This window comes from Drosophila ananassae, chromosome 2L (assembly GCF_017639315.1).
Source record: "Drosophila ananassae strain 14024-0371.13 chromosome 2L, ASM1763931v2, whole genome shotgun sequence".
NCBI classification, from domain to species: Eukaryota; Metazoa; Arthropoda; class Insecta; order Diptera; family Drosophilidae; genus Drosophila; species Drosophila ananassae.
The window spans coordinates 9,425,720-9,448,899 of record NC_057927.1 but is presented as its reverse complement, the minus strand read 5'-3'; the positions used below and the strand labels follow the sequence as shown (position 1 = coordinate 9,448,899).

At 45.3% G+C, this 23,180-nt stretch overlaps 5 protein-coding genes and 1 long non-coding RNA gene across 9 annotated transcripts; 3 read left to right on the top strand and 3 right to left on the bottom strand.

Annotated features, from left to right (window-relative positions):
- The first annotated feature begins 42 nt into the window (after positions 1-42).
- LOC6499716 (polyadenylate-binding protein-interacting protein 2) lies at positions 43-4,405 on the top strand. 2 transcript variants are annotated; one of them, XM_001954038.4, is made up of 4 exons: positions 43-515; positions 2,449-2,603; positions 2,666-2,766; positions 2,831-4,405. In XM_001954038.4, exons 2-4 carry the CDS (start codon positions 2,460-2,462, stop codon positions 2,958-2,960), a joined length of 375 nt encoding a protein of 124 aa, XP_001954074.1. In that variant the 5' UTR covers positions 43-515; positions 2,449-2,459; the 3' UTR covers positions 2,961-4,405. The 2 variants fall into 2 exon arrangements, with proteins under 2 accessions (XP_001954074.1, XP_032308421.1); XM_032452530.2 differs by having other exon boundaries at positions 157-515; positions 2,430-2,603.
- On the bottom strand, positions 945-1,564 carry LOC116655166. Its single transcript, XR_004310313.2, has 2 exons — positions 1,363-1,564; positions 945-1,295 (listed from the first exon to the last, which is right to left on the bottom strand). It is a non-coding gene; the product is annotated as an uncharacterized LOC116655166 (long non-coding RNA).
- Positions 4,406-4,792: 387 nt separating the features above from the next.
- Positions 4,793-10,407, top strand: LOC6499717 (mucin-17). Its single transcript, XM_001954036.4, has 8 exons — positions 4,793-5,186; positions 5,264-5,484; positions 5,572-6,194; positions 6,276-6,327; positions 7,516-8,916; positions 9,006-9,147; positions 9,207-9,365; positions 9,422-10,407. The coding sequence occupies exons 1-8, from the start codon at positions 4,989-4,991 to the stop codon at positions 9,635-9,637; spliced, it is 3,012 nt and encodes a 1,003-aa protein (XP_001954072.1). The 5' UTR covers positions 4,793-4,988; the 3' UTR covers positions 9,638-10,407.
- On the bottom strand, positions 6,208-7,376 carry LOC6500869. The gene has a single exon (XM_001954037.4). It carries the CDS (start codon positions 7,340-7,342, stop codon positions 6,347-6,349), a length of 996 nt encoding a protein of 331 aa, XP_001954073.3. The 5' UTR covers positions 7,343-7,376; the 3' UTR covers positions 6,208-6,346.
- LOC6500868 (L-dopachrome tautomerase yellow-f2) lies at positions 10,280-12,257 on the bottom strand. Its single transcript, XM_001954035.3, has 4 exons — positions 11,997-12,257; positions 11,328-11,717; positions 10,604-11,259; positions 10,280-10,545 (listed from the first exon to the last, which is right to left on the bottom strand). Exons 1-4 carry the CDS (start codon positions 12,166-12,168, stop codon positions 10,405-10,407), a joined length of 1,359 nt encoding a protein of 452 aa, XP_001954071.1. The 5' UTR covers positions 12,169-12,257; the 3' UTR covers positions 10,280-10,404.
- Positions 12,258-13,023: 766 nt separating this feature from the next.
- LOC6499718 lies at positions 13,024-23,164 on the top strand. 3 transcript variants are annotated; one of them, XM_001954034.4, is made up of 15 exons: positions 13,024-14,009; positions 14,085-14,165; positions 14,237-14,415; positions 14,494-14,655; positions 14,747-14,892; positions 15,002-15,584; positions 15,648-16,436; positions 16,496-16,522; positions 17,235-17,315; positions 17,389-17,525; positions 17,578-20,001; positions 20,068-20,937; positions 21,017-21,855; positions 22,302-22,461; positions 22,527-23,164. In XM_001954034.4, exons 1-15 carry the CDS (start codon positions 13,497-13,499, stop codon positions 22,904-22,906), a joined length of 7,371 nt encoding a protein of 2,456 aa, XP_001954070.1. In that variant the 5' UTR covers positions 13,024-13,496; the 3' UTR covers positions 22,907-23,164. The 3 variants fall into 3 exon arrangements, with proteins under 3 accessions (XP_001954070.1, XP_014766195.1, XP_032310336.1); XM_014910709.3 differs by having other exon boundaries at positions 14,225-14,415; XM_032454445.2 differs by lacking the exons at positions 13,024-14,009; positions 14,085-14,165; positions 14,237-14,415; ... (3 more) ...; positions 15,648-16,436; positions 16,496-16,522 and adding an exon at positions 16,951-17,053.
- The last annotated feature ends 16 nt before the right edge of the window (positions 23,165-23,180 follow it).

Here is a 23,180-nt window from a genome sequence, read left to right as displayed (position 1 = left end):
ATTCAATTCTATTTCAAAATTCAATCTAAACTTAAATTAATATTGCGCTATATGTATATATATCGTATATATACATAAATATAAAGAAAAATATGTATATTTATGTATATACATAATATGTATTACATGTAGATGGGAAAATATATCGTATGTTTTGACAACTCTGTTTTTGGCACCTCCACTTGCTTTTTTAATCATAAAAATTAAAATTCAATTCAATTCGTTTGCTTGACGTTCACGGACGTGTATCCGCACACAGCACTTACTCGAATATTTTTCGCTAACCATATATCAAAATTCTCCGTGTGGATTCGATGCTAATCTGAATGCAGCACTAAATTGCATGTGTTAATAATCATTCCCTTTGCGACGCAAAATTCTCAGTGAAATAAAAAAAAAAGAGCACCTAAAACAACAGAAGCAACAGCAACGACAAATCGTTAGAGGCAGTGGTTCCAAAAATATAAATACATATTCACGGGCTAATTCGGACAAGCTTCTCGACGGATTTGAATGTGAGTAGAGAGTACCAGAAGTGCAATTAAATAAAAGGAATAATAACATATTCGACTACATGCCATTGTAACTAATCGGGAGATCGGCGAAGAAGCGATCGCACTAGTCCCGAGATAGAAGATGAGGGCAAAGAGGGTGGCGGGAAGGAAAGGCGGAAGTCAGAAGTCGAACGAAGCTTCCTGATTGCATTCGCCTTTTAGCTTCCGCCACAGCACTTGGCTGGTTCACTTAAACCAGCTTCTTGACAAATCAATAAGCGCCAAGTATCGTACAACAGCAGCGGCCAGAGCACTAGTCATCCTTAACCTTAAGCTTTAGAATAGATTTTAAAATCCCCAAAACAACTGTTAAGTACCGTTAAGAGGATCCCATATCTTAAATTGTATTTTGACGCCAAAAATTATTAACCAAAATGCTAACTAGATTTATTTATCAAATTTAGAGTTTATTTTCAGAAATGGCGTTATCTTCTTACAAAAAGCTCGTTTTTTGTTTCGTTTTCGTATAATTACTTCCAAAAGTTCAAGCACCACTATTCATATGACCTCTAACATATTTTGTTTGCCCGCGGAGCTAGGCTAGATTCTAAGTACACTAACCTGAGGAATATTAATTCCCTTGTCGAATGTTTAAACGTTTAAACACTTGTTACCTTGAGCGAGACGTGTTTTATTATTATCAATGTTATTGTTTTTATTGTTGGTTTTTTGTTTTTTGGGTTGAGGGAGGTTCATTCAATCAGTCGCACCAACACTGGCCTACGTGCGTGTGTAAATGTACTACATATATATACAAAAAATATATATATTTTAATATGTATGCACATACATTAGTGCGATTGTTTACCTCCTTTGTACTCTTTGCATATTCGCTTAATGCATGCATGAAATTCGTGAAGTCTACCGAGTAAATAAATTTTAATTTTCGCAATTTCATTTAAAATATGGCAACTGAATTCTGTTTTGGCTGGTATTTTAGCCTTTTGTCTGTGTTGGCACGTACACCAGCGCATCGGCAGAGTTGCCAAGTATTTTAGTTCTTTTTGTTTAGCTGATAAAAAGCAGCTGATTCGTATTTATAAATTTGTAAACAAAACAGAAAAATATTCCACTACTTGATTAGTATTTATTTATAAGATAAGGTAGAGATTACTTTAAAACATCTCATATTTAGACTGATAAGACTGTAAACAAATCTACAGAAATGAGTTACTTTGTTTTGAAATATTTCCTCTGAAAATTATTTGTTTAAATATCACGCATACGCACCATATACGCCAACACAATTTCGGTGAAGCTAGTAGCTCCGCCCATGATCACATCTGGCTTATTGCGTTTCTGCATAAATTGTTGTATTTCACACGTTTGCTTGTTTGTTTTTTTAGCTTTGATAACACCAGACGTATAATGCTATAAAATGTTTAATGCTTTGATACGAGCAAGAATTCAATATTCCTCCAATCAGAAAATAAACGTTTATATATTTAAGTATATGTGACAAGTATGGCCACTTATGTGGGTCTCTTTTTGCCCATGCACTTTGAGCTGAGTCATTTTGTTTTCAAATTTTTGTGTGCCGCGGCCACAACGCAAAAAATAGACACCGCTGGCATAAACCGACAAAAAAAAAACGTTGCGCAAAAAGAAAAGAGAAAATGTTTAGTTAGTTTATTTATATAAACAAATAGGTATGTGTGTGATTAACTTACCTGTATGCGTGAGTTTTCTGTTTTGTTTATAACGTGCAATTGTCGAGAGAACCGGTTTTTTTTAGAACGACGCAACTGGTCGGCTTTTTGCCGGTAGAATAAATAAGCAATAATTTACATACAGTCTCACCTGGCTAGGCGTTTCCACTAAATCTTGTTATTATTCTTTATAATTTGTACATTCATATAACTGATTTTTAGATAGTCTCATTCAATTATTCCAGAAGCAATAATCATGTTGTTAAAAGTGCCATCTGTGGACTGGACGGATCAAATTATTTACGTGGTGGACGATGACGAGTCGCTGTCAGACATCGACGATGAGCCAGATTTCTCCGAATACATGTGGATGGAGAACGAGGAAGAGTTTGACAAGAACGTAAGAATAACAAACTTTTTTTAATAGCAATTTTGTTTAATTTCTGAACTGATTTCCTAAAGGAACTGCAACGCCTTGAGGAGGAAGAAATGATGCAAGAGTGCTTCGAAGCCATGATCGAAGACGAGCTGGAAGAGCAGATTAACGAGTGGGAAAAGGCCAAGTGAGTGAAATGAATATTCTATTATACCGGAATATTAATTATTATTTTAACTGTGTCCTTGCAGGACGGAAGAGCAGAACACGGCGCTTTCCGCACTGCCAAAGAGCCAGTGTAACGTGGAAAAGTCTATTCTGAACCCCATGGCCGATGAGTTTGTTCCCCGTAGTCACATAATGGATTTTCCTGCATCATAAAGCCGGCTAAGGCTAATGCTTGCCCGTCCCGTCAAATTTGCAAACCCCCCGCCCCATGACAAGTGGACCTCATTTGCGCAAATCTTAAGAAATCATAAAAGATCCTTTGCAAAAGGTTCACCCAACGATTTCGCTAATGAGATTGAGATCGATATTCTGACCAAGTTGAGCAGCTAGAGCATTCGGAGGAACCATCCAAGGAATATCTACCTATTAGATACCAAAAAAATATAATCAAAAACTCAGTTGGTTCTGACTCCAATATGCTGGCGACCGAAATGCAAACGAATCATATTTTTAAAATTCATTATAAAAAAGTACAATATCATTTGAAAAATATAAAAAGTTTAAAACAGGAAAAACTCCTAAAAACAAACAAACTATAAACTGAGAACAGACAAATAACAATGAAAAAAAACAATTAACAACTATGCCACGTACATAAATGTACATTGTAATTAGAGTTAAAAACGAATTGTTTGCCGAGAAAAGCGGAGCCGGAGCCCCCAAATTTCCCCAAAAAAAAAAAATGTTACCGAAAATCGCAGACGCAGGCGCTTGCTGAAAGCTAGTGAAACTTTGGTATTATCGTACAAAACGAAAACAAATGACTTTTTACACGCGACAAATTGTAAGTTGCGATTTCTATCGTCCTAGGAGCCAACAAAAACCAACTTATATGTACTAAAACTTAACTACGCTAATTTCCAGCTAAAGCAACTGTAAGCAACAAGAAGACTCGATTGTGTTAGAAAAAAAATGTAACTAAAGTTAATCCAAGAAACGAACAGAATTTGTAGCCGTCATGTTAAATTGAAATTCTATTCAAAGACTTTAATTGTAGTTTAAATTGTATTTAACTTAGCGTCCTGCCCACTGTCCCTAAACTTGTTTTAAGTTAGTCGCTTTGTGGAATAATGTTTACGTGTTTACTAGTTTTTTTTTTTATTTTATACCATTGTTAACTCGTTGTACGTCCTACACCTACGTCACAAAAAGCGCTTGTTAACTTCCCTTCTGACTCTCGCAATACTTGTAATTGAAACAGAAATACTTTAGTCTACTAAAAAAGTTGGGATACTAACTTCTAACGCCTCACTATACGAGAAACCTGCATAATTATTAAAACATAGTGTTAATGGCAAAGAAAAATTGTAATACAAAACCTTTATAATTTAAGCAGACAATTTCGTTAAAACGTTTGCCATAAGCAAATGCACAAAAAATAAAACCATTTTGTTTAAAACATTTAAATCATTTTCGGCATGTAGATAAAGATAAATTAATATTTTTTCAACCAGCTTAGATTTAGTGACTTAAGACAGCATTAAAAGATCTAATAAATTACTTACGTTATGTGTGATATAAAGATAAAAAAAAAAAAACAAAAAAATATCAAAAAATGATTTTAAAAATCTCAATAAAAAGAAGTATTATAGCATAAACTTACCGTGTATTTTTTCATTTTTTTATGGATAAAATATTAAACTTTTAAATGGGAGTGAAGAATGTGCCATTTTAGTTTATATTTTACACCCAAACTTTTATAAGTTACCATTTTTTAACATAAACAAATATAAAATATATAAGTTTTAAATATTTCTTGATTTTAAAAGAGAATAAAATGGCAATTTTCTGAAATTTTAATAAAATAAATTCTATTAATCTTAATTTTTATTAATTTTAAAAATTAAATGTTATAGTGGTCAAGATATTATTTTAAAAACAACGAAACAAAAATCATTTAAAGGCAATATGTTTAAAGATAAAAATTTGTTTTTAAATTTAGATATAATTTATAATATCTGCAATATATCGTATGGGAATCATCGCTGCAATCGATAGCATATCCAATTACCGATACCAAACATGGCGTCGTAGCTTATCGTTTCGTTGATTTTTGTTGCGTTGCCGTATGAAACATATTTCGCCAAGAGCGTAAGAAATGTGAAATCGTCAAACCGAGTGGCCAAGGCATGCAAAAAAGACTATCCGGAGGCATTAATCCACACTGAGGGGAAAGGGGATATGGCTGCGGCGGCAGCTGCACCTGCAACATCCAATGGGAATACACCTGCACTGGGGACAGCCCCCGCTGCTGCTGCTCCTGCAGGAGGGAGCGGTGGAGTGGGTGGTGGATCAGGTGCACAGTTCCGGGAAATTCACAAGAACACATGGCTCAAACGGCTGACGGCGGATGGCAAACGATTGACTGTGGGGCCCAAGGTGCGTGCTCAAAAAATAAACAACAAAAAAAATGTAAATATTAACTGGCATGTTAATCCTATTTCTTGGACTTGCAGAAATCTGAGTGCAGCTGGGTGGTGTTCTGTGTTCACGATGATACTGAAGCTTTACTTGAGGGTTACGCGGAGCCGAGGCAGGCGGCAGGACACTTGCCCGAGTGGGCCGTGTCCTTGCGGGAAACTCTACACATTTCGCACGCCCTCATTCCCAATTCTCACGAGTTCGAGTTTGTGGTAACGCTCAGCAACGAGGTGCTCCGCTTCCACGCCGTTTCATGGTGAGCTAATAGTTTCGCACGCAACGCCAATTATGGTTGCACAAGTCTCGGTTACAAGCTCGCCGTTTACTTTCGCTCTCGTTTCAGGGAGATTATGCAAGAATGGGTGGAAACATTGCGATCGAAACTGAGAGAAATGAAGATTCTTTCGCCGCGTGAAAATCTCTACACGAAGCTACCTGAAGTACGCGCCCCGTTGCTACCCACAAGGGATCCCACATCACCGCTACCGCCACCACCACCCGTCCCAGCAGCTCTGGTCCCGGGAGTTGAGCGTGTGGTGGCGCCCAGTCAACATCCAGTGCAACAGCCCCTTCCGGAACAGCCATCCAGTCCTACTCCCGTGGCTAATCCACTTCCAGTACATACAGCTTCAACTCCAGCTCTGGCTTCCACAGCTCCAACGTCGGCTCCTCCTCCAGCTCCTGCTGCCATGTCCAATACTCTCACCCAACACTTGCTTAACATGCTCTCCGATCCCATTAGTACCTACAGCGAACAGATCAGCGAAGAATTGGAACCTTCCGGTGCAGAACTAGATGCAACAATAGAAGGAGCAGCAGCTTCAGACCCTCAACTCACAAACGATGCTGATTTGAATCTGTCCGATGACGAATTTCTTTCGCCGCTTCTGCGAAAAGCCTGTGTGCTCACTGAGAACGGAGTCCGCCTCGATGTTGTGGCGGCCACAGCTCAGCGTGTTTCTGCTGGTGAGATCACAGATGAAGTTTGAAACTCTATTTTTATTTAGTTTGTATAAAACGGCTTAACAAAATATAACTTAATTGCAGATCAAATTCTCAATCTGGAGCACATGTTGCAATGTGAACGTCTGATACCCAGGTAAGACAATCTACGATCGCTACAGCATCTCAGCTAGTTCGTCGTGACTTCGTTGCAGAAATTTGGACACTTCCTTTTTGGTTGTTGCTTTTCCGGGGAAAGTACTTAGGAATAATTTGCGCAAGATGGTCAGATAGCGCATGGCGCTTAAGGTTAGCTCGTGCTCCTGGGCATCTAGTTTCATGGAGATAACTTTCTTGTACCTCTTGCTAACCTTATCGCGCAACTTGTCATATTTATCGCTAGTCTTCTCTATTAACATATCCTGTTGTTTCTTCTGATAATAGTTCGAATGGCCGATAAGCAAGCTTCTGAATTGACTTTCCATCTGATTCACCTTCGCAATATCAGATTCTTTCTCGCAGACGGATTTCAACAGGGTGCCGAAGAAGGATTCCTTTGTGGTTAGGTGGGAGCAGCACATCTGTTTGAGGGCGGTGATTGCAGAGATACTGAAGATTCGTTTCATGGAGCGCGTTTCCTTTTCAAGGAGTTTCAACTGCTCATTTTGTATTTGAAAAGCCTTTCCGTTCTCCTCGCGCAACTCTTCCAAATCTGCATACTGTTTCTTGAGGCTCTGTAGGTCGTTGGCCAAATCCACATTGATGTCCATTAACTTTCTGTTCTCAAACTCCAAGTTCTCGCCAGAGCTAAAGCAAATGGACTTGTCCTCAAACGTTTTAACTTCCTCGTCGCCATCCGTGAGCTCCCCTCTGATATCTAACTGTCGCATCTTCTCCTGCAGAGTGCACAGGTCCTTTTGGGCGCAGCTGGAATCCGTAAAGGGATAGCCCAAGGTTCTTCGGCTATTCAGCTGCTTGTGCAGGAGGACCAGCATGTAGTTCCGGGCAAAGCGCTCTTTGTGCGTCGCCAGTTGGAAAATGTTAAGCCAGAGGGTGCAGGTGGGCATGATTTTGTACTTTTCCGGCAGCGTGCCGACCAGTTTCACCACACTGGCCACTTCCTTAACGAACAACTCGTCCAACGCGCCTTCGATTAGTTCACTGTTGGACATGACTGACGGGTTTTTGAGATATGTTGAGTTGATTTGCATTTAAGCACACGGCTACTAAGGTCACGATCGGTTCTGAATGAATGACAATGAACAGAGACAGAACTTGAGAGGCAGTGGGTTCAAGATAATGCATTTTTCTAGAATACTAATGTGCCACGAAATCTATATTCCAGACCGCAAACATCCAGGTCGATGTCCGCAGGTGCAGCAGACAAGTCTAAGAGGCCGCCACGCAAGCCCCTTCCAGCTCAATCAACATCTCAGGCCGCCAGTACCGCTCCAGCCAAAAGTGAGGAGCCTCAAGACAATGTTACAATCATCCAGGTGTCCAACACCAGCACCGTCAGCCAGGATCAGGATCAGCCGCCAGAACTGCCGCCTAAGAATACCGCCACAGCTGAGGTGTTTCGCTTCCCGGAAGTAAAGTCCAAAGTGAATGGCAAACAGCATTTACCCCAGGCCCATCAGGAGTATAAAAGCAATGTACAAATCATTCCGTCCAATGTCCAGTCCAGCAGCAGTACCAGTACCATTCAAGTGGGCAGTAGTAATTCCTACACCACGCCGATTAAGCAAAGTGCTTCCAATGGCTCGAGTTCGAGCACGCCGGCCAACTCTTCGGGCACTACCAAGGTTAAGGTCTTAAATGAGGGCGAAGCCACTACTGTGGCCGTGTATGGAACATGTTATCCATCGCCCTCATCCTCAAATTCAGCTTCCAATCCCATCAAGCCGCAGACCCCAAAGCTGAGCAAGAAAATCATACTTAGTGCGAATACCTCGGGCATAACGAACATAAGCATCAACAGTGAGCAGAGCAGTGACGCCATAATCAGTGGCAATGTCCACTACGAAAAGGTGTTCTTGTCGTCCAGCATTCCCATAAGCAGCAGTGCTAGCCCTACGAGAAGTACCCAGCCCGTTTCCAATGGAAGTCCAGTTCTGGCACGTCGCAGACTGGCTTCGCCGCAAACACAAGTCCAGCCAGTGCCCCAGAATGCTCCTCGAAGGACACCCCAGTTGACGCGGGGTCTAACGGAGCTGGTGATCAGCTCCCGACCTAGTCGCAGGGATTTCCACTATCTGAAACTACTCAACTCGCCTTTAAAAACCAAGACATCCCAGAAATCCAGCAGCGCAACAAACAACAACATTGAACAGCAGCCGGCCAGCTCGTCTAACTCGTCCCAAGTGACGGCCGTTCAAAGGGTCACAACCAGTGAGAGCCAGGAGCAGCGCCGGCGCAGCTCATCCACCTCAGATGCACAAGCACCCCTTCAGCGAGCTCCCCGTGAATCGGGAAATCAAAGAAACGCCAACAATAACGAGTTCACCCCGTCGCGGAGCAACGCCTTTAGGATGCAGCCACCGCCACAGGGAGCTCCTCCTAGCAGCAGCACCCCATCATCGACCAATCCCGCTCAGCAGTCACCCAACAAGCGTTTAACCCTGAGGGAGCAGCAAGTCATGCAACTGCGTCGGGAGATTATGCATCCTGGGGGAGTGCGATTGAACTTACGGCGCAAGGATTGCGTGGGTTCTATCGCCTGGTTGGATGCCTTCGGAGGCGTTTGGTAAGTTTTGGAGCGGTTGTATGTAGTCTAACCTCTATCGGATTGGGTTTAAGGCAAAATCAAAGCATTAATTATGTTTCATTTTACAGGATTGGAGGCTGGAAGCAGAAGGAGCATCCTGTGCTCTACAATGCCCTCCACATTGGCGATCAGCTACTGACCATTGCAGGCGTGAACATAAGCAGTGCTGCGGAGGCCAATAAGATAATCAGAAATACGAATACGTTATTTGTAAGATTCACATTGAATGGATATATGTTTTTGGAAAATATAACTTTTTCTATAAACAGGTCGAGGTTCTGCTACGTCGCATTCCCTTTGGCCGTGCCTATGCTATAAGACGTGACCGCGAAGGGCAATGCCTGGGACTGATTCGCGATGGGAATACGGCAACCATTGTGGACGTGGTGCCCAACAGCTTGGCCGCGCGCCACGGGCTTCCTCCCAAGGTACAGATCACTGACCAAAATAGTATTTCCAAATAATGAAAAACGAAATCTTGCAGACACAGTCATGCGATGGGAACTCGCTCACCTTTTGGATGCTCACCGAAATCAATGGGCGTCCATTGAATCTGTTTTTCAAAGATCTGGAGATACGCGATCGCCTTAATTCCGTTGGCCGAGATATATCCATTCTAGTGCAGCCATCTGATCTGATCACCAAGCTGAAAAAGCAGCTGAAGTCGCTGCGCGGCTACAAGGATTATTTGGTGCAGTGATCGATCGATCGATCGAATTAACACATATAACTCGCAACTGTAATATGCTGCAATAGCTCCGGGCCAGTAATCATTCCATATTTTGCATACCGAACCGCTATATAGTCAACTAGTAATGGTAGAATCATTTCACTATATCACTCATGCTATGATGGAGAATACTTAAAGGACTTAGGTGTTTAGACGAGGATCATATACAAGAAGCAACCTATAAATACATATATATATATATATTTTTGCAAATTTTTATATAAACTCATATACATATATATACAAATCGAACATATATATAGATATATATACAACACATGTATAGCTGACACTTTAAAATGTTACCAAATTTACACCTCGAATTTGTTTGGATGCGAAAACGGTTTAAAAAAAATGTACAACTCAAAAAATTCAAGTATTTTAGGTTTACATATACAACAAACACACAACACACACTCACACAACACAACACACAGCCTATGCAACTTAGTATCCTTATGCAATATTGGAGTGCCTCTGATTTAGTTCATTGATGTTGTTTAATTTCATGTTTTCATTTGTTTTCGTGTGAAAAGACAGACAAGGAAGCATCTATCGTAATTTTTAAGATGTGATAAAAACGAGTACTCAAATTTAGGCAATTTTTAAAGGTACATTTGTAAATGCTTTTTGATTTATTTTATGTATAAGTTTCAGTGAGTAATTTCGATACACATATTATTATTCCCAATGTAACGATCTTGCGAAACATTCATTAAAGCAATTCCACTCAAAGATCACTCACAAACTGTTCCTCTCTTGGCCAACCTGGTGCTCTGCTTCCAGATCCTGAAATTGTACACATTCGTGTCCAGCGTTGAATATATAAAGATGGGCATGGAGTTGCTCATGACCCAAATGGTGCCCTCATCGTCGATCTAAGTTAAAAATTTATATATAAATTTATTTTGTAAACTAGTTTTAATAATAGCTTACCGATAGGTCACTCGGGTAGATCATGTCCCTGGCATTCGAGTCTACTGTTCCGTGGTTTTCTACTGTGAAGGGCTGGCTGCTTTTCCAGCAGCCCACACCGTTCTTTTGGATCTCGGCGAAGAATATCACCCCAGTCTTTGGATCATACTCGTGCATCGTGGACTGGGTAGCTGGGCCCCGGGAGCCCAAGACGCGGAAATCGTTGCCGTGATCGGAGCGGGCTGCATTGGACTCCTGCTGCAGCACCTTGTTGGACACCACAAACTCGTACGTGCTAGCCATGGGATGGAAGAATACGCTCCTACTGCCATCCGGTTGATGTGGTCCCAGGGTTGTTGAGAAGATTCCATCGTCCCAGCGGAAAGTCTGACCTCCAATATTCAGATCCCCGGCCAGCGGATCAAAGTTGAAGTAGTTGTGTTCAAAGGCCCAAATACGATCGTCGGCCAGGTGATAAACCCCAAGACGTCGGTAGACCAAATCCGGAATGTAGGCGTAAGCGTCGTCACAGTTCCTGGCTTGTACATCCACGGTGATACTGGCCAGGCCGCGACCTGTCTCCGCAATGTTCTCCGGAATCGGGAAGCGTTTCAACACCCGATCAGTGGCCAAGTCCACCACCCAGATGCTGGGCCGCCGAATCTGCTGGCGATTATCTGAAGTGGAGAATGTGTTGTGTGCTTGTGGAGGGGGTCACTTTTATCAGAGATATCACGGAACTCACTTGGGTACTCCAGCATTCCTGTATCGATGAACCAGAGCCGTTGACAGGCATCTACGCTGGTCCTGTAGACGGAGACCAGGTTCTCGGCACTGTTGTTAAACTGATTCAGGGCGAAATTGGGATACGCCAGCAGCTTGGGACTCTGATCCCGACCGTCCCGCGACAGGTCAATGTAGTTCAAGGTAGACGGGATTCCCACACGTCTGCGGGGCATCGTAACGAACAGCCGGCCCCGGAAGTGGGTGACCCCCATGGGGACATTGTTGTACGGAATGTAGGGGGCATTGCTGTCATCGCTACCCACACGACTGTTTATGGAGAGTGGGGTGTCGCGGGACGTTAAACTTTCACGCTTGGCACGCGAATATCTGCCAGGGAAAGCTATAGGACCTGATGAGAAACACAAAAAATGTATTAATATTTATAAAATTTACTAATTTACACATTTTTAATATCTGAAATAAAATATAGAGCCATTGAACCACAAATATGAATAATTCAAATATTTTAACTCTCTTCAAATGGCGGAAAAAGGATAGTATCTTAATTATTTTATAGAAAAACTATAGTTACATCATGAGATGTAACTATAAGCTAGTAAGATAGTATCTCTAAGTTATTTAAATTTTATGAAGCATTTAAATGCTATGAGCTATTAACTTGCTATACCTGAGATGCTGGGCCTATCGGGCCTGTGACCATGGCCATAGCCCTGACCATCTCCGCGGTTGTAGTAGTCCATCTGCTTCCATCGAAACACTTCTATGAGGGGATCGCCTTCTACGGAGCTGAACACATGTAGTCCAGCGATTAGCCAGAGGATTAGGGCCGGTGATAACATTGTTTTTCTGTGCTTGCTTCGGTAACCGACTAAAGCTTAGCTTGTTCGCCTTGCCAGCTTGAGATTTCAATACCAACTGAGAACCGACTACAATTCGCATATTTCCCACGTACTCAGTGGCTGGAAAGTTCAGCTTTAAAACTGATAAGAACGTTGGGTGGCTCTCTCCCCTTACAAAACCGGTTCTTCACTTTTGTTAGCCAATAAATACTCTTGCTAATATTTGTTCAATCCATGATTTATTTAAACAATAAATTGAAGTATTTTTTTATGCAAAATTGAAATTCAAAAATTAACGGCTTAATTGAAACAAATTACAGCTCAATTTATTTTACAGGGTTTTTAGTTAAAAGTTACAATCAAAAATAAATGGTGACTCTCCCAATGGGTGAGCATGGGTTCATACATTGGAGAATCCTTTCAAAAATTTGAATCTGGTAAAATTTTTGGCCTCATTTTTCAAGACGGTCCTTGAATCTGTCTAGGTCACCGCCTTTCATATTATTTTTCAAAATCGCCCGCTGTGAAATGAGTTTTTCGCCCTTTTGCAACACCTTTTTCTTCTTCTTTTTTTTTCTCCACCCGAACCCTCGAATGCTGGTCACATTATTTTCGCCCGGGCATTCAAAGCCAGTGGCACCCAGAGGCGTTTTTTTTCTTAAAAGAAAAATGACAGACTCTGCTGCTGGAATATTCCTGTCGACTCCCTGGAATATTTCACATAAAAACTTATATATATTTTGTACTTGAATTTTAATAAAAATTGTCTTTTATAAACGTTCCCCAAGGACCCCGATGGTTGCGAAACTGGCTAATAAAAAAGGTTCATCCCCAAATTTATGTCATCTCTAATTGTCGTATATACAAAAGTATCTTCTCTAACCAAGTCTCATAACTAACAAGTGCAATCGAGACTTTGTATCCCTGGCGTCTTTTCTGCATGCTATAGCGAAACTGCAGCTAATTAAAACCCGAGATTTGCCAATACAATACATATTTTAGTCGGAGGTCGGATGGCAGGACGATAGACAACAAGTAGCGAAGCTTGGCGCGTGCAGTGTTGCGGGAAAAATCGCGTTTTGTTGCGTTGCGCTCTTTTCCATTCCAATCCGATTTACACACATACGCACACGAACACGCGAACACAAACACACACACTCACACACATACAACAGGAGCGCACACGGAAGCGAGTGAAAGTGCATCTACATCTGTGATTCTGTGTAATAATGCGTCGCGCAATCGCGAATTTCGGTGGCTCCAGCAAGGACTAACAAGTGATCCTATAGGGAGACTGTGATACGAGTGCTAGAGTGAAAAGCCTTCCAATGGCCTCCAAAGAATCGGAGGAGGAGCAACCGGGAGGGTCAACCACCCAACCATCCACCCCCATCGAAGATCCCATTGTAAATGGCGATGAGGTGGAGGTGGAAATTAATTTGGAGGTGACTTGCTGCCATGTGAGCGATGCCACCGCATGCTCCGCTATCACCACCGATACCATCTCCTATGCCACCACCTCCTCCTTCTCTATTGCTGCCATCGAAGCGGCTGCATTGCCACCGCCTGACCAGGCGAAGCCGGCGGGCTGCCAGCTACTGGAGCGTCTAAACTTCCCCGAGGGCAACATCATTAATACGCTGCACACCATCCTGGCGCTGCCACCGTTCGATCCGTATGCCCCGCCGCCCAAATCGGAGACGGTCTACAAGGAGGTTGTCTCGCTGATGCAGTGGAGTCTGCGGGATGACAATGCCATCGAACTGGAACTCAGTGATAAGCTGTTGCATGCCTGCGACCAGAAGAGCACTGATCCCAATGACAAAACGCGTTCGTATTTGGTAAGTCGTCAAGGATTGCAAGGATTCTAAACAGGACATGATTGAAAGCTTAAACAAATAATTCCTTTTTCCTAGATGGCCATTGAAAAGATGCGTCTGTTCTCGGAGGATCCAACGAATCCGCTCGATGCTGACGGGCAGCTGCGTGCAATTACGGTGTGTTCTCCCATTAAACGATGCAATCAGCTATGATAGATAGTCCTAATCCATTGTAGCTCTATTTCCAGAATCTTGCCTTCATATTTGTGAAACACCGGAAGGAGGAGTTCTTCACATTTTGTTCCTGCAAGGAATGTCTCGAATATCGCGAAACCATCATGGCAATCATGATGGACCAATTTAAGGCTGCGCACATGGTGGTTATGCTGTTAGACGTACTGATCAAGGCCTACAGTCCCATGTTGAAGTAAGTGGTATTTCAGTTCCATATTTCCAAATAAAATTCTAATTAAAAATACTCTCCCCAAAAAAAATTCAATTCCAGAAACGATGCTGCCTACAACAAGTTTGAGAAGCTGCTTGAGTGCAACAAGGAAATCTATTGGATCACCAGCGGCTACCTCTACGATAAAAACGCCGAATATCTTGATTTTATTGATGACACAGCGATCTCTGATAATATGATATTAGTGCTATTCAGCGCCATGTAAGTGGAGCCTCCTGTAGCCCAGCCCCAGTCCCGAGACAGAGTCCGATTATTGTTTACTAACTATTCAATTTCGTTTACTGCTCACCAGTTTGATGGCCAACAATCCGATGTTGCTGCTACAAATACTCGCCTATAACGTCGAATGCATTGTGAAGGCATTCTCCGAGGGCATGATCGAAATTGCTCAGAACATTCAGGAGAATGAGAAGATATCCGCAGAGAGGATGCTAACCTGTAAGAGAAAGACATGCATTTTATTAGCTTAATCTGATTTGAAAAAGATTATATAAGTATCAAAAATCATGCAAATTTATACGCATTTATTCTTTATTATTCCATGTAGACATCCTGGACGGATACTCTGATCTTAACTGCATCTCGCAGAAGATCTCTCTGAGCCTATTCGCCTTCGAGAATGATTTTCTGCGTAAGTTTAAGCTCTCCTGGGTGCTCCTCTGCCAGCGTCTGTTCCAACAGCACGTCTTTGCACCCCTGGGCGACACCATGTTGGCCTGCATCCTGTCGCTGAAGGAGGCAACACCGTCGGCCCAGACCACTGCGCTGATAAAGCGTTATATGCTTTTCGATGAGCACATGCACTCTATCGAGCGGCGCTGGACGGACATTTGGATTGAGCTGAACAAGTTCAATCTGTCGCCGACGGAGCACGATCGTCGGGCGGGCCTACTGGATGTGTACAACATATTCGATAAGGTCGTCCTTGATGCCACCTCCTTCTCGCTGCCGGACATCAGCGATGATGAGTTCATAGACTTTCAACGCATTGTCGACCGGCAGCTGGCCTGGAAGAATATAATGGCGTTTACCAAACTAAAGTGGCCCGATGGTTTCTATGATCCGCCCAACAAGCTAGTACATGAGGATCTCTGCAAGAGATGCAATTCTCTCCTCGAACACCACAACGAGTAAGAGTTTAAATCAAATAAAAATAATATTTCATACTCAATAGCTTGAAACTTACCTTTCAGGAACTGCAAATGCATAACTTGCTCCATTGCTGGCACACCTTTGCGACCGCGACAAGCGGGCCATTGCGCCAAGTGCACAACGCTCGGCATTGTCGAGAAAGATGCCAAGCTGATGAAGTCCAAGATCCTAAGCACATGCACCAGTGACGAGGCGAAGCACAATGCGGCCACGGCTGCCACCAGCTCTTCTGCACAGCAGCAGCGTCGGTCCAGCGATTTGCCGGAGGATGAGGCGCCCTCGGGTAGTGTAACCACGGTGTTCCGTAGACAAGCTGACGCTGCTCCCACGGACACCATGCGCACCACATACCACATCGCCTGGGCTGTGTTTCAACATTTGACCACCAGAAAGCGCTATCGCCACGATACAATCGAGGCTCAGTTCTTTTGCGGTGAGAACTGTCGGGTTTCTGCATGCCAACTGGCCCGAAAGATCTTGGCCAACCAGCTCTCTCCGCCGTTGACCAAGTATCTGTTGCGGTGTTTCCAGCCGTTGTCGTTTACGCGCGAGGAGCTTCGCTCCACCTTGCCCTCGCTGATGTTTTTCAACCGCAAGTTGGCGCCGAGCCCTTCGGAGCTGCAGGAGCTGCGTCAGCAACACTACGTTTACAGGACCTACTGGACATTCGTCCTGTCCATATACGCCAACTTCTTCGTCAAGTTCAACGCCAGCAGCACTGACTTTTCCGCTTTAGAGTTGCTCAAAGGCGACCTGCGCCTGCGCATGAACAGTGTGATGGGCGACAAGGAGGACGGTCGTTTCGAGCAGTTTTTGGCGCAGGTTATTGGGTGAGTAGACATCCGAACCAAGTAATACAGTAATTAAAAGTCAATTTAAACAATTCCAGATATTCGCCATTCAAAATCACGGATGAGTAAGTCTGAACTAACCACAAAATATTTCAATAATTTTGTCTGCTTGTCATTGGACCTGCTAGGGCCGCTCTACACTTTCTAAACAAAAAAAAGAAAATCCTATCGCAGGGTTGCCACCTCAAAATATGGCGTGGCTTGGCAAAGGGCGCCAAAAAGCTGTGCTTTCTTTCAGATTCTATTCATTTTAATTAATAGATTCAGATCAAACTTGATGTTTAGGTTGCAGTTTTGTAGTCTTAACTATTCCCAAAAAACATAGAATGCGAGGAAATGCCACAAGTTGAAAGTGCTGCTAAACGGAATAAAGCTTTGGTGTTGCAACCTTTAACCTAAGCCCTAATATGCACGATTAAATTATGACTTATCGGAGTCGTAATCGATTGTTGATTGTTTTACATTTTGGTTCCTTTCCCCCACAAAGGGATTAATTTTTTAAAAATTTTTATAATAAAAGCTATTACCCTCTTTTGGGTTGCATGCAAAAGTATCAAGCTAACATTTTGGAAGTTGTGGCCACACTCCAGGACGTGGTAATTCCTTTCGACGTCAATCCCTCGAATAATTTGGTATTGTAGCAGGCCTCTGCACTTGTGCCAGCCTTGTGACATTTGGTCGCTGACAACCATTCCATTTGGGAGCTCTGACCGGAAGAGATTAGGTTGACTTGCAGCACACGCATTTTATTAACTCTTGTTCCTTTTTCGTTTGCAGCTTTACACTGGGCGATGCGAACATAGAGAAGATGCAGTTTGGTGTGGATCAGCTAATGATGTTGCACGACTCTCAAATAATGTAAGCCTCCTTCCGGACCAAGGAATGCAACATCCACACTTTAATAAACTTTCAAACTTGTGTTTCGTTCCAGAAAACGCACTAAACCGGATAGCACCACGGGCTCATCGTCCGCTAAATCGAAGGCAGGTGATTCCAACATGGCACAATCGGGTGGCAGGAGTGGCGACGCAGGCGGCACCAAGAAGAGCAAGGAGAAGATGCGCAAATGTAGGTGGATTCTCTCATTGTAATCTCCTTAATCTCCCAATTTATCCTTTAGGTTGTGCTGATTATGCGGACATTGGGGAACCTTGCAAGGAGAACCACTCCAAGAAGCGGGTGAAGAAGGAGTGCAATCATGCTCGTTTCAATGAGACGCGTGACCGCCTTCGCAAGAAGCTGTCACAGATTGTAAATGACCGCAAGACCAAATCGACGGAAGAAAAGTCGACGGTGGAGCCAGCTGCCAACCCACCAAAGCGCCCGCCCAAGGAGGAGGGTCAGAGCTCCAATCAGCCGCCTAGCTTGAAGGTGTTTGCCTCCAAGCAGCTGCATTCCTCGGTCAACTCCAGAAAGACTTCTAGTGCAGGGGCTTCCAACGAGACCGATGAGCAGGCGGATCAGGAGCAGGACAACAGTCTGCTCTGCCTGGACAGCTTGTGCAAGAGCATTCAGATGCACACGGATGCCACGGCGGCGGCGAATGCCGCTGCAGCAGCCGCAGCCGTCGCCGCTGTCAAAGGCAATGGAACTGGTTTTCCAGCTGACTACAGCAAAGAGGAAATGATGCAGGACTTTGCCGAGTTCCTTGGCAGCTACACTCGCGAGCAGGACCAGCAGCGCTGGATCAACGAAACCCTTAACTTCATCGAGGGCAAATCCCAGCAGCCGCAAACCTCCAATCCGAAAAAGGCGGCCAAGAAAGCTAAGCAAAAGATGCGCCGCGAGGAGGAGAAGCGCATCAAAGAACTGGAGGATTTGCGGGGACAGTTCTTGGACATATATTTTAAGGAGTTCATTGATAAGTACGAGATGAAGGCTCTCACGGCTGCTGGCGGCCGGAAAAAAGAGAAGAAGCGCATCGGGGAGTTGGAGGCGAACATTAAAAACCTCCAGCGCGCCAAGGCAAAGGTGGAGACAGTTATCCTCGAACTTATTGCCACCGTGAAGCAAACAAATAGCGAATTTAGGTTCTCCTACCTGCCCACAAAGGAGCAGCAGCTGGCTAAAATGGCTCAGCTGGAGGAAATCTTAAACGGAGGATCATCCACAGCTGCAGTCGAAGCTACCAATCAGGCAGCTCCTGTAGAACCGCCTGGATACCCGGACTATAGTAGCTCCTCCTTTTACCCAGGAAGCTCTGCTCCTGTTCCGCCTGTTTGCTTTGCTCCACAGCAGCAGCTCTCACGCGATGTGATCGCCGCCATGGCGGCCAACTCCATCACTGCCGATCCCTCCAAACGCATCGTGACCATTAGACGTGTGCAGCTTCCCCATCCTGGTGCTGAGCAGCAGGTGACTGTGGTGGCCAAAGGCAGTGCTCCGCACGAGGACAAACTGCTATACACTTTTGTGAACGGCCACATGGTCGCCTCGTTAGAGACGGCTTCGGTGCCAGTGGCTCCTGCTCCGGTGGTTGTAGCTCCCATTCCAGCTCCCATTGTTCCGGAGAAGAGTGCCAAGGCCAAGAAGAAAGAGGCTAAGCGAGCGGCAGCAGTGGCTGCGGCGGCGGCGGCAGAAGCAGCGGCGGCAGCTGCAGCAGCGGCCACAGCGGCGGCGCTGGCTGAACAGGAGGCGAAGGCAAAGCTAACCAAAAAGCAGCCCAAGAAGCAGGCTACTGCATTGGTGACCCACTCCAGCACCACGGCGAGCAACACCTCCTCCAAGTCTCAGACGCCGCAGAGCACTCGCGAGAGCTCCGTGAGCAGTGTGAAGCCAAAGACGGCGCCCAAAAAGCCCCCGGCTGCTAAAATTCCAGCTAAAGAGCCACCCAAAAAGGAGGTTCCCATTCCAGAACCAGAGCCACCGAAGCGTCAAAAACGTGTTAAGTCGCGTCTGGATGCTGGACAGCTGGATAACAATCCTTTCAAGTCGCTGCATATGCAGGATTCTTCGGAGGGTGAATGGGAAACGGGCAGTGAGGAGGACGAGATCCATGCGCCGCCAGTTAAGCAGCAGACAACTAAACTGCCAGCAGCTCCGCCGGCAAAGCCAGTGGCCCCACCTCCAGTGATCGGTAAGAAGAACCAACCACCAGCCCCAGCTCCAGTTGCTCCTTCGAAAAAGGCCAACAAACAGCCGGAAGCGCCGCACAAACTGCCGTCAAAGGAAACCCCAAAAGTTCAGGCCCAAGCAAGGGGCAAGTCTCATTCCCAGCAGCAGCAAAGTCAGCCGGAAAAGGTGCTCCCACCAAGCAAGACCCAACCCCAGCGCCCATCGGAAGCCGTTAGGAAACAGAAGCCGGCATCTGGCCCCATCGAATCGAATCGCAATGCCCATAATCAGCCACAACAACAACCGCAGCAGCAGCAGCAGCCGCAGCAACAGTCGTCGCGTGGTGGTCGTGGAAACAATGCTCGGGTGAAGCCACCATCCAGTGGCCAACAGCAGCAGCACGCCAGTACTCAACCCGAGCGATTGGAAGCGAGTACTTCGAACTCCAAGCGATCACAGCGTGGAAAACGTGGACACCGGCAAAAGCAGGGTAAGCTATTATAGGGAGTGGTTGTTTCTATTACTGGGTTTGATTCCTTACTTTGTCCTTCATCAGAGGATCTTTCTGGCATTCCACACAACATGGGTTATTTCAATCCCAACGAAGTTGCCATACCACCGCCGCAGCAGCAGACTGGAAGCTATGCCAGCACCCTGTCCCAGCAGATGCAACACCTGCGCATCAGCCAGCCATCTGGCGGTCCCGGCTCTGGCGCCAATTCCAAGCAGACGGGTCAGTCGCCAAACTGCAGCATCATGGATCAACTGAACCGGGGCGTGCAGGTGGAGCATCTGTCTCTGCCACCTGGCATTACGCTCACCAAGGTGGATCCGGCCAAGAGCGAACAGCTGCGTCAGAAGAGCGAGTCCATCCGACTGCTCTCGAAGCCGCTGGCCGAGCAACAGCAGGCCCAGCAGCAGCAGCACCACTTCCAACAGCCGTCACAGCAGCTTCTGAGCAACTATTACGGAGCTGCTGGGATGGCTGGCATGGATCCAAATGGGGTGATCATGGTGGAGGCCAATCCGCGCTCCAACCGCAATCAGGGCTCGCCAAGTGCTCCTCCCAACGTGGCGGCAGCTGCTTCAGCGGCCAGTGCCAGTGGTAAGTCCTCCAGACGTCGACGCCGTAACCGCGGAAAGTCTGGAAGTGGCAGTGGATCTAATCCAGCTGGAGCTAATGGATCTTCTGGAGCGGCGACCAAGCAGCGATCAGCAGGAGGTGGAGGAAGCGTTGGAACAACTCGACCTGGAGGAGCAGGGGATGGCCAAAAAGCAACTGCATCGCCGATTGCTGGCGGAGCCACAATCGAAACCAGTGCTGGTGGCAATATCATAACCCTGCGTAATCCCATGTTCCATCAGGGCAACGGGCCAGTTTCTGCTGGTGGAATGTTGCCACCAAATCCTAACCCAATGCCTCCAGGTAAATTTAGTTTTAAGAACTACAGATGCATTCAAGATTCCTACCAGTGCGGTTCTAACTCTAAACCTGAATTTTTCAGCGCGGAACTTCGGTAGTGGTGGTGGTGGTGGTGGCGGTGGTCTACCTATCGCACCGCCCATGCCTATGGACCAACCGGCGGCAATCATTAAGAACGAGAACGGTATGTTCACCATCCGTAATCCGGCACTGCACCAGGCCGTGACCAACGGTCTGTCGATGGGCGGCTACCGGCAGTTTGGCAGCAACGTCAGCTACTACACGCCGCAGGAGGCGGTTGCCGAGGCAGCCAGAGCCACGCAGCAGAAGCAACAACAGGGAATAGGTGGTAGCCAAACTAACAGCAGCCCCGCCAGCTCCTTCTCGTACTTTTCCAGCGGTTCGGCCAGCGGAAATAGTAGCGACAACGGGACGCACAACAATATCAGTATTAGCTGTAGCAATGTTCCACCGAATGCCGAAAATCCTGGCAGATTGGTCGGTGAGGCGGCGGTGATTGCCCGACCTAAGCAATCGCAGAAGTGTCTCTCGGCCATTGGCAGTGAGCTGAAGCAGAAGACCAAAGACAGCAAGTGGCAGCCGGTCGATTATAATCCGGCAGCTGGAAATGGAGGAGTCGGAGGCGTTGGAGTGGGAGTGGGAGTTCCCCTGCAGGACAAGTATCAGCAGTCGAACTATTACAATGGCTTCGATATGTTTTCGAGCGCTCAGGCACCTGGCTCTAGCGGCGGTGGTTCCAGCGACTGTCACATGCATCACAGCTGCGGCGACGATTCTCCGCCACCACAGATCACTGGTTTCAATTCCTACCTGGAGGGCATACCCAACACCGGCGTTATACGCTACGACGACGCCGCCTTCCTAAAGAACTTGATACCGGGACAGCATCTCAACAACGAGGTGCGTGGCTATCAAGAGCAAGCCTATTTAAACTATTTCAACAATCAGGCATACTACAACTGTCCAGAGTACAATGACGTACCGTGTCCATTTGTTTCGTTTTTCTCATCCTGAAAAATCCATTGTATTTTTACTTTAGCGACCAAAAAATTGGATGTACAGATAGGATTTCTGTGAGGGATATTTAAAAATAAATGTGTGGACATTGGGTGTTAATTTCATTATTATTTTAAGTCATTTTTTCATTTAAATTTCACTTAGCGGCTTAAGTTAGAGTCCGAAATTGTAATAACTTGTTAGAAAATTTACAGAAATCCTTTTCAAAGACTATTTTTTTGATAAAGTATTGGAAAACTATGGTTTTTTGTTCAAAAATTCATAAATTAAAGACTCGAAAGGACTTGTTCATTATCGATACTCATGCAATCTCACCCATAAACTTTCAGGTCTCGATACACAATATATCGGAGTCGAACTTCACGCGGAACAACGCGTCGCCATCGCCGCATCATGTGGAGATAACCAGTGTGTTCGGTGGACGAGTGCGAGCCCCAAGCGCCTTTGAGCCACAGCAGCCGCCACCAGGTCCAACTTTTTGTGACAGTGGTATGAAAAAGCATAAATTATTGATCCTCCATTGATCTAATTTTCCATTTGAACTTCTCCCGCAGATACCCACCTCTTTGTGCAGAACAGCATTCTGCAGCGCCCTTCAGATCCCTTTGGCTACGACTTCGATCCCTCGATTGGCGGCGGAGCCGGAGGTGGCTCCAAGGCCGCCAGTGTGGCCAGCGATCTGAACGAATTCCTGCGCCGCAGTCCCCACAGCCAGCGCACCTCGCCGTATAATCCGCCGGACGAAAGCGCCGCAGCTCTAGAGACGTTCGTCCAAAATATGAACGCCCTGCAGATCGCGAGCGATGCCGAGCAGTGCTCGCGTCTGAACGGATTGGGTTCGGGTCCCACAGTCGGAGGTGTACCCAATGAGGCTCCCTTGTCTTCGGACGCCACCGCCGGAGGTGCCGCCAATGCTGCCGCCGCCTGGTGGTAAAGCGGGCGACATGACAAGAGCTGCTGGATGGCCAACAGCCAAACGTTTTTGAATCCGAATCCCATACAAGCATTCATCTCATAAACATTTCATCATCGCTTACCGCGGAGAACGACAAAAAAAAATAAGAAAAACGAAACATAAAAATACAAAAACAGAAAACAGAAAACACATCCAAGAAATCATTTAAAATGGCTTAAAAGTCAATTTCGATGTTTCAGCAAAAAAGAGAAAAATAAAGAAAAACTTTAACTTAAATGTAACTAAAATTGTT

What these genes read in the sequence shown, in the direction of transcription:
- LOC6499716 (XM_001954038.4), top strand. Translation starts at nt 2,460, where the DNA reads ATGTTGTTAAAAGTGCCATCTGTGGACTGGACGGATCAAATTATTTAC. An exon ending in AGGAAGAGTTTGACAAGAAC is followed by an intron (nt 2,604 to 2,665) that starts GTAAGAATAACA and finishes GATTTCCTAAAG; the next exon opens with GAACTGCAACGCCTTGAGGA. An exon ending in AACGAGTGGGAAAAGGCCAA is followed by an intron (nt 2,767 to 2,830) that starts GTGAGTGAAATG and finishes GTGTCCTTGCAG; the next exon opens with GACGGAAGAGCAGAACACGG.
- LOC6499717 (XM_001954036.4), top strand. Translation starts at nt 4,989, where the DNA reads ATGGCTGCGGCGGCAGCTGCACCTGCAACATCCAATGGGAATACACCT. An exon ending in TGTGAACGTCTGATACCCAG is followed by an intron (nt 6,328 to 7,515) that starts GTAAGACAATCT and finishes TCTATATTCCAG; the next exon opens with ACCGCAAACATCCAGGTCGA. An exon ending in GAAATACGAATACGTTATTT is followed by an intron (nt 9,148 to 9,206) that starts GTAAGATTCACA and finishes TTCTATAAACAG; the next exon opens with GTCGAGGTTCTGCTACGTCG.
- LOC6500869 (XM_001954037.4), bottom strand. Translation starts at nt 7,342, where the DNA reads ATGTCCAACAGTGAACTAATCGAAGGCGCGTTGGACGAGTTGTTCGTT.
- LOC6500868 (XM_001954035.3), bottom strand. Translation starts at nt 12,168, where the DNA reads ATGTTATCACCGGCCCTAATCCTCTGGCTAATCGCTGGACTACATGTG. An exon ending in AGGAATGCTGGAGTACCCAA is followed by an intron (nt 11,260 to 11,327) that starts GTGAGTTCCGTG and finishes TCTCCACTTCAG; the next exon opens with ATAATCGCCAGCAGATTCGG. An exon ending in TCTACCCGAGTGACCTATCG is followed by an intron (nt 10,546 to 10,603) that starts GTAAGCTATTAT and finishes TTTTTAACTTAG; the next exon opens with ATCGACGATGAGGGCACCAT.
- LOC6499718 (XM_014910709.3), top strand. Translation starts at nt 13,497, where the DNA reads ATGGCCTCCAAAGAATCGGAGGAGGAGCAACCGGGAGGGTCAACCACC. An exon ending in CCATTCAAAATCACGGATGA is followed by an intron (nt 16,523 to 17,234) that starts GTAAGTCTGAAC and finishes TTTCGTTTGCAG; the next exon opens with CTTTACACTGGGCGATGCGA. An exon ending in TTGCACGACTCTCAAATAAT is followed by an intron (nt 17,316 to 17,388) that starts GTAAGCCTCCTT and finishes GTTTCGTTCCAG; the next exon opens with AAAACGCACTAAACCGGATA.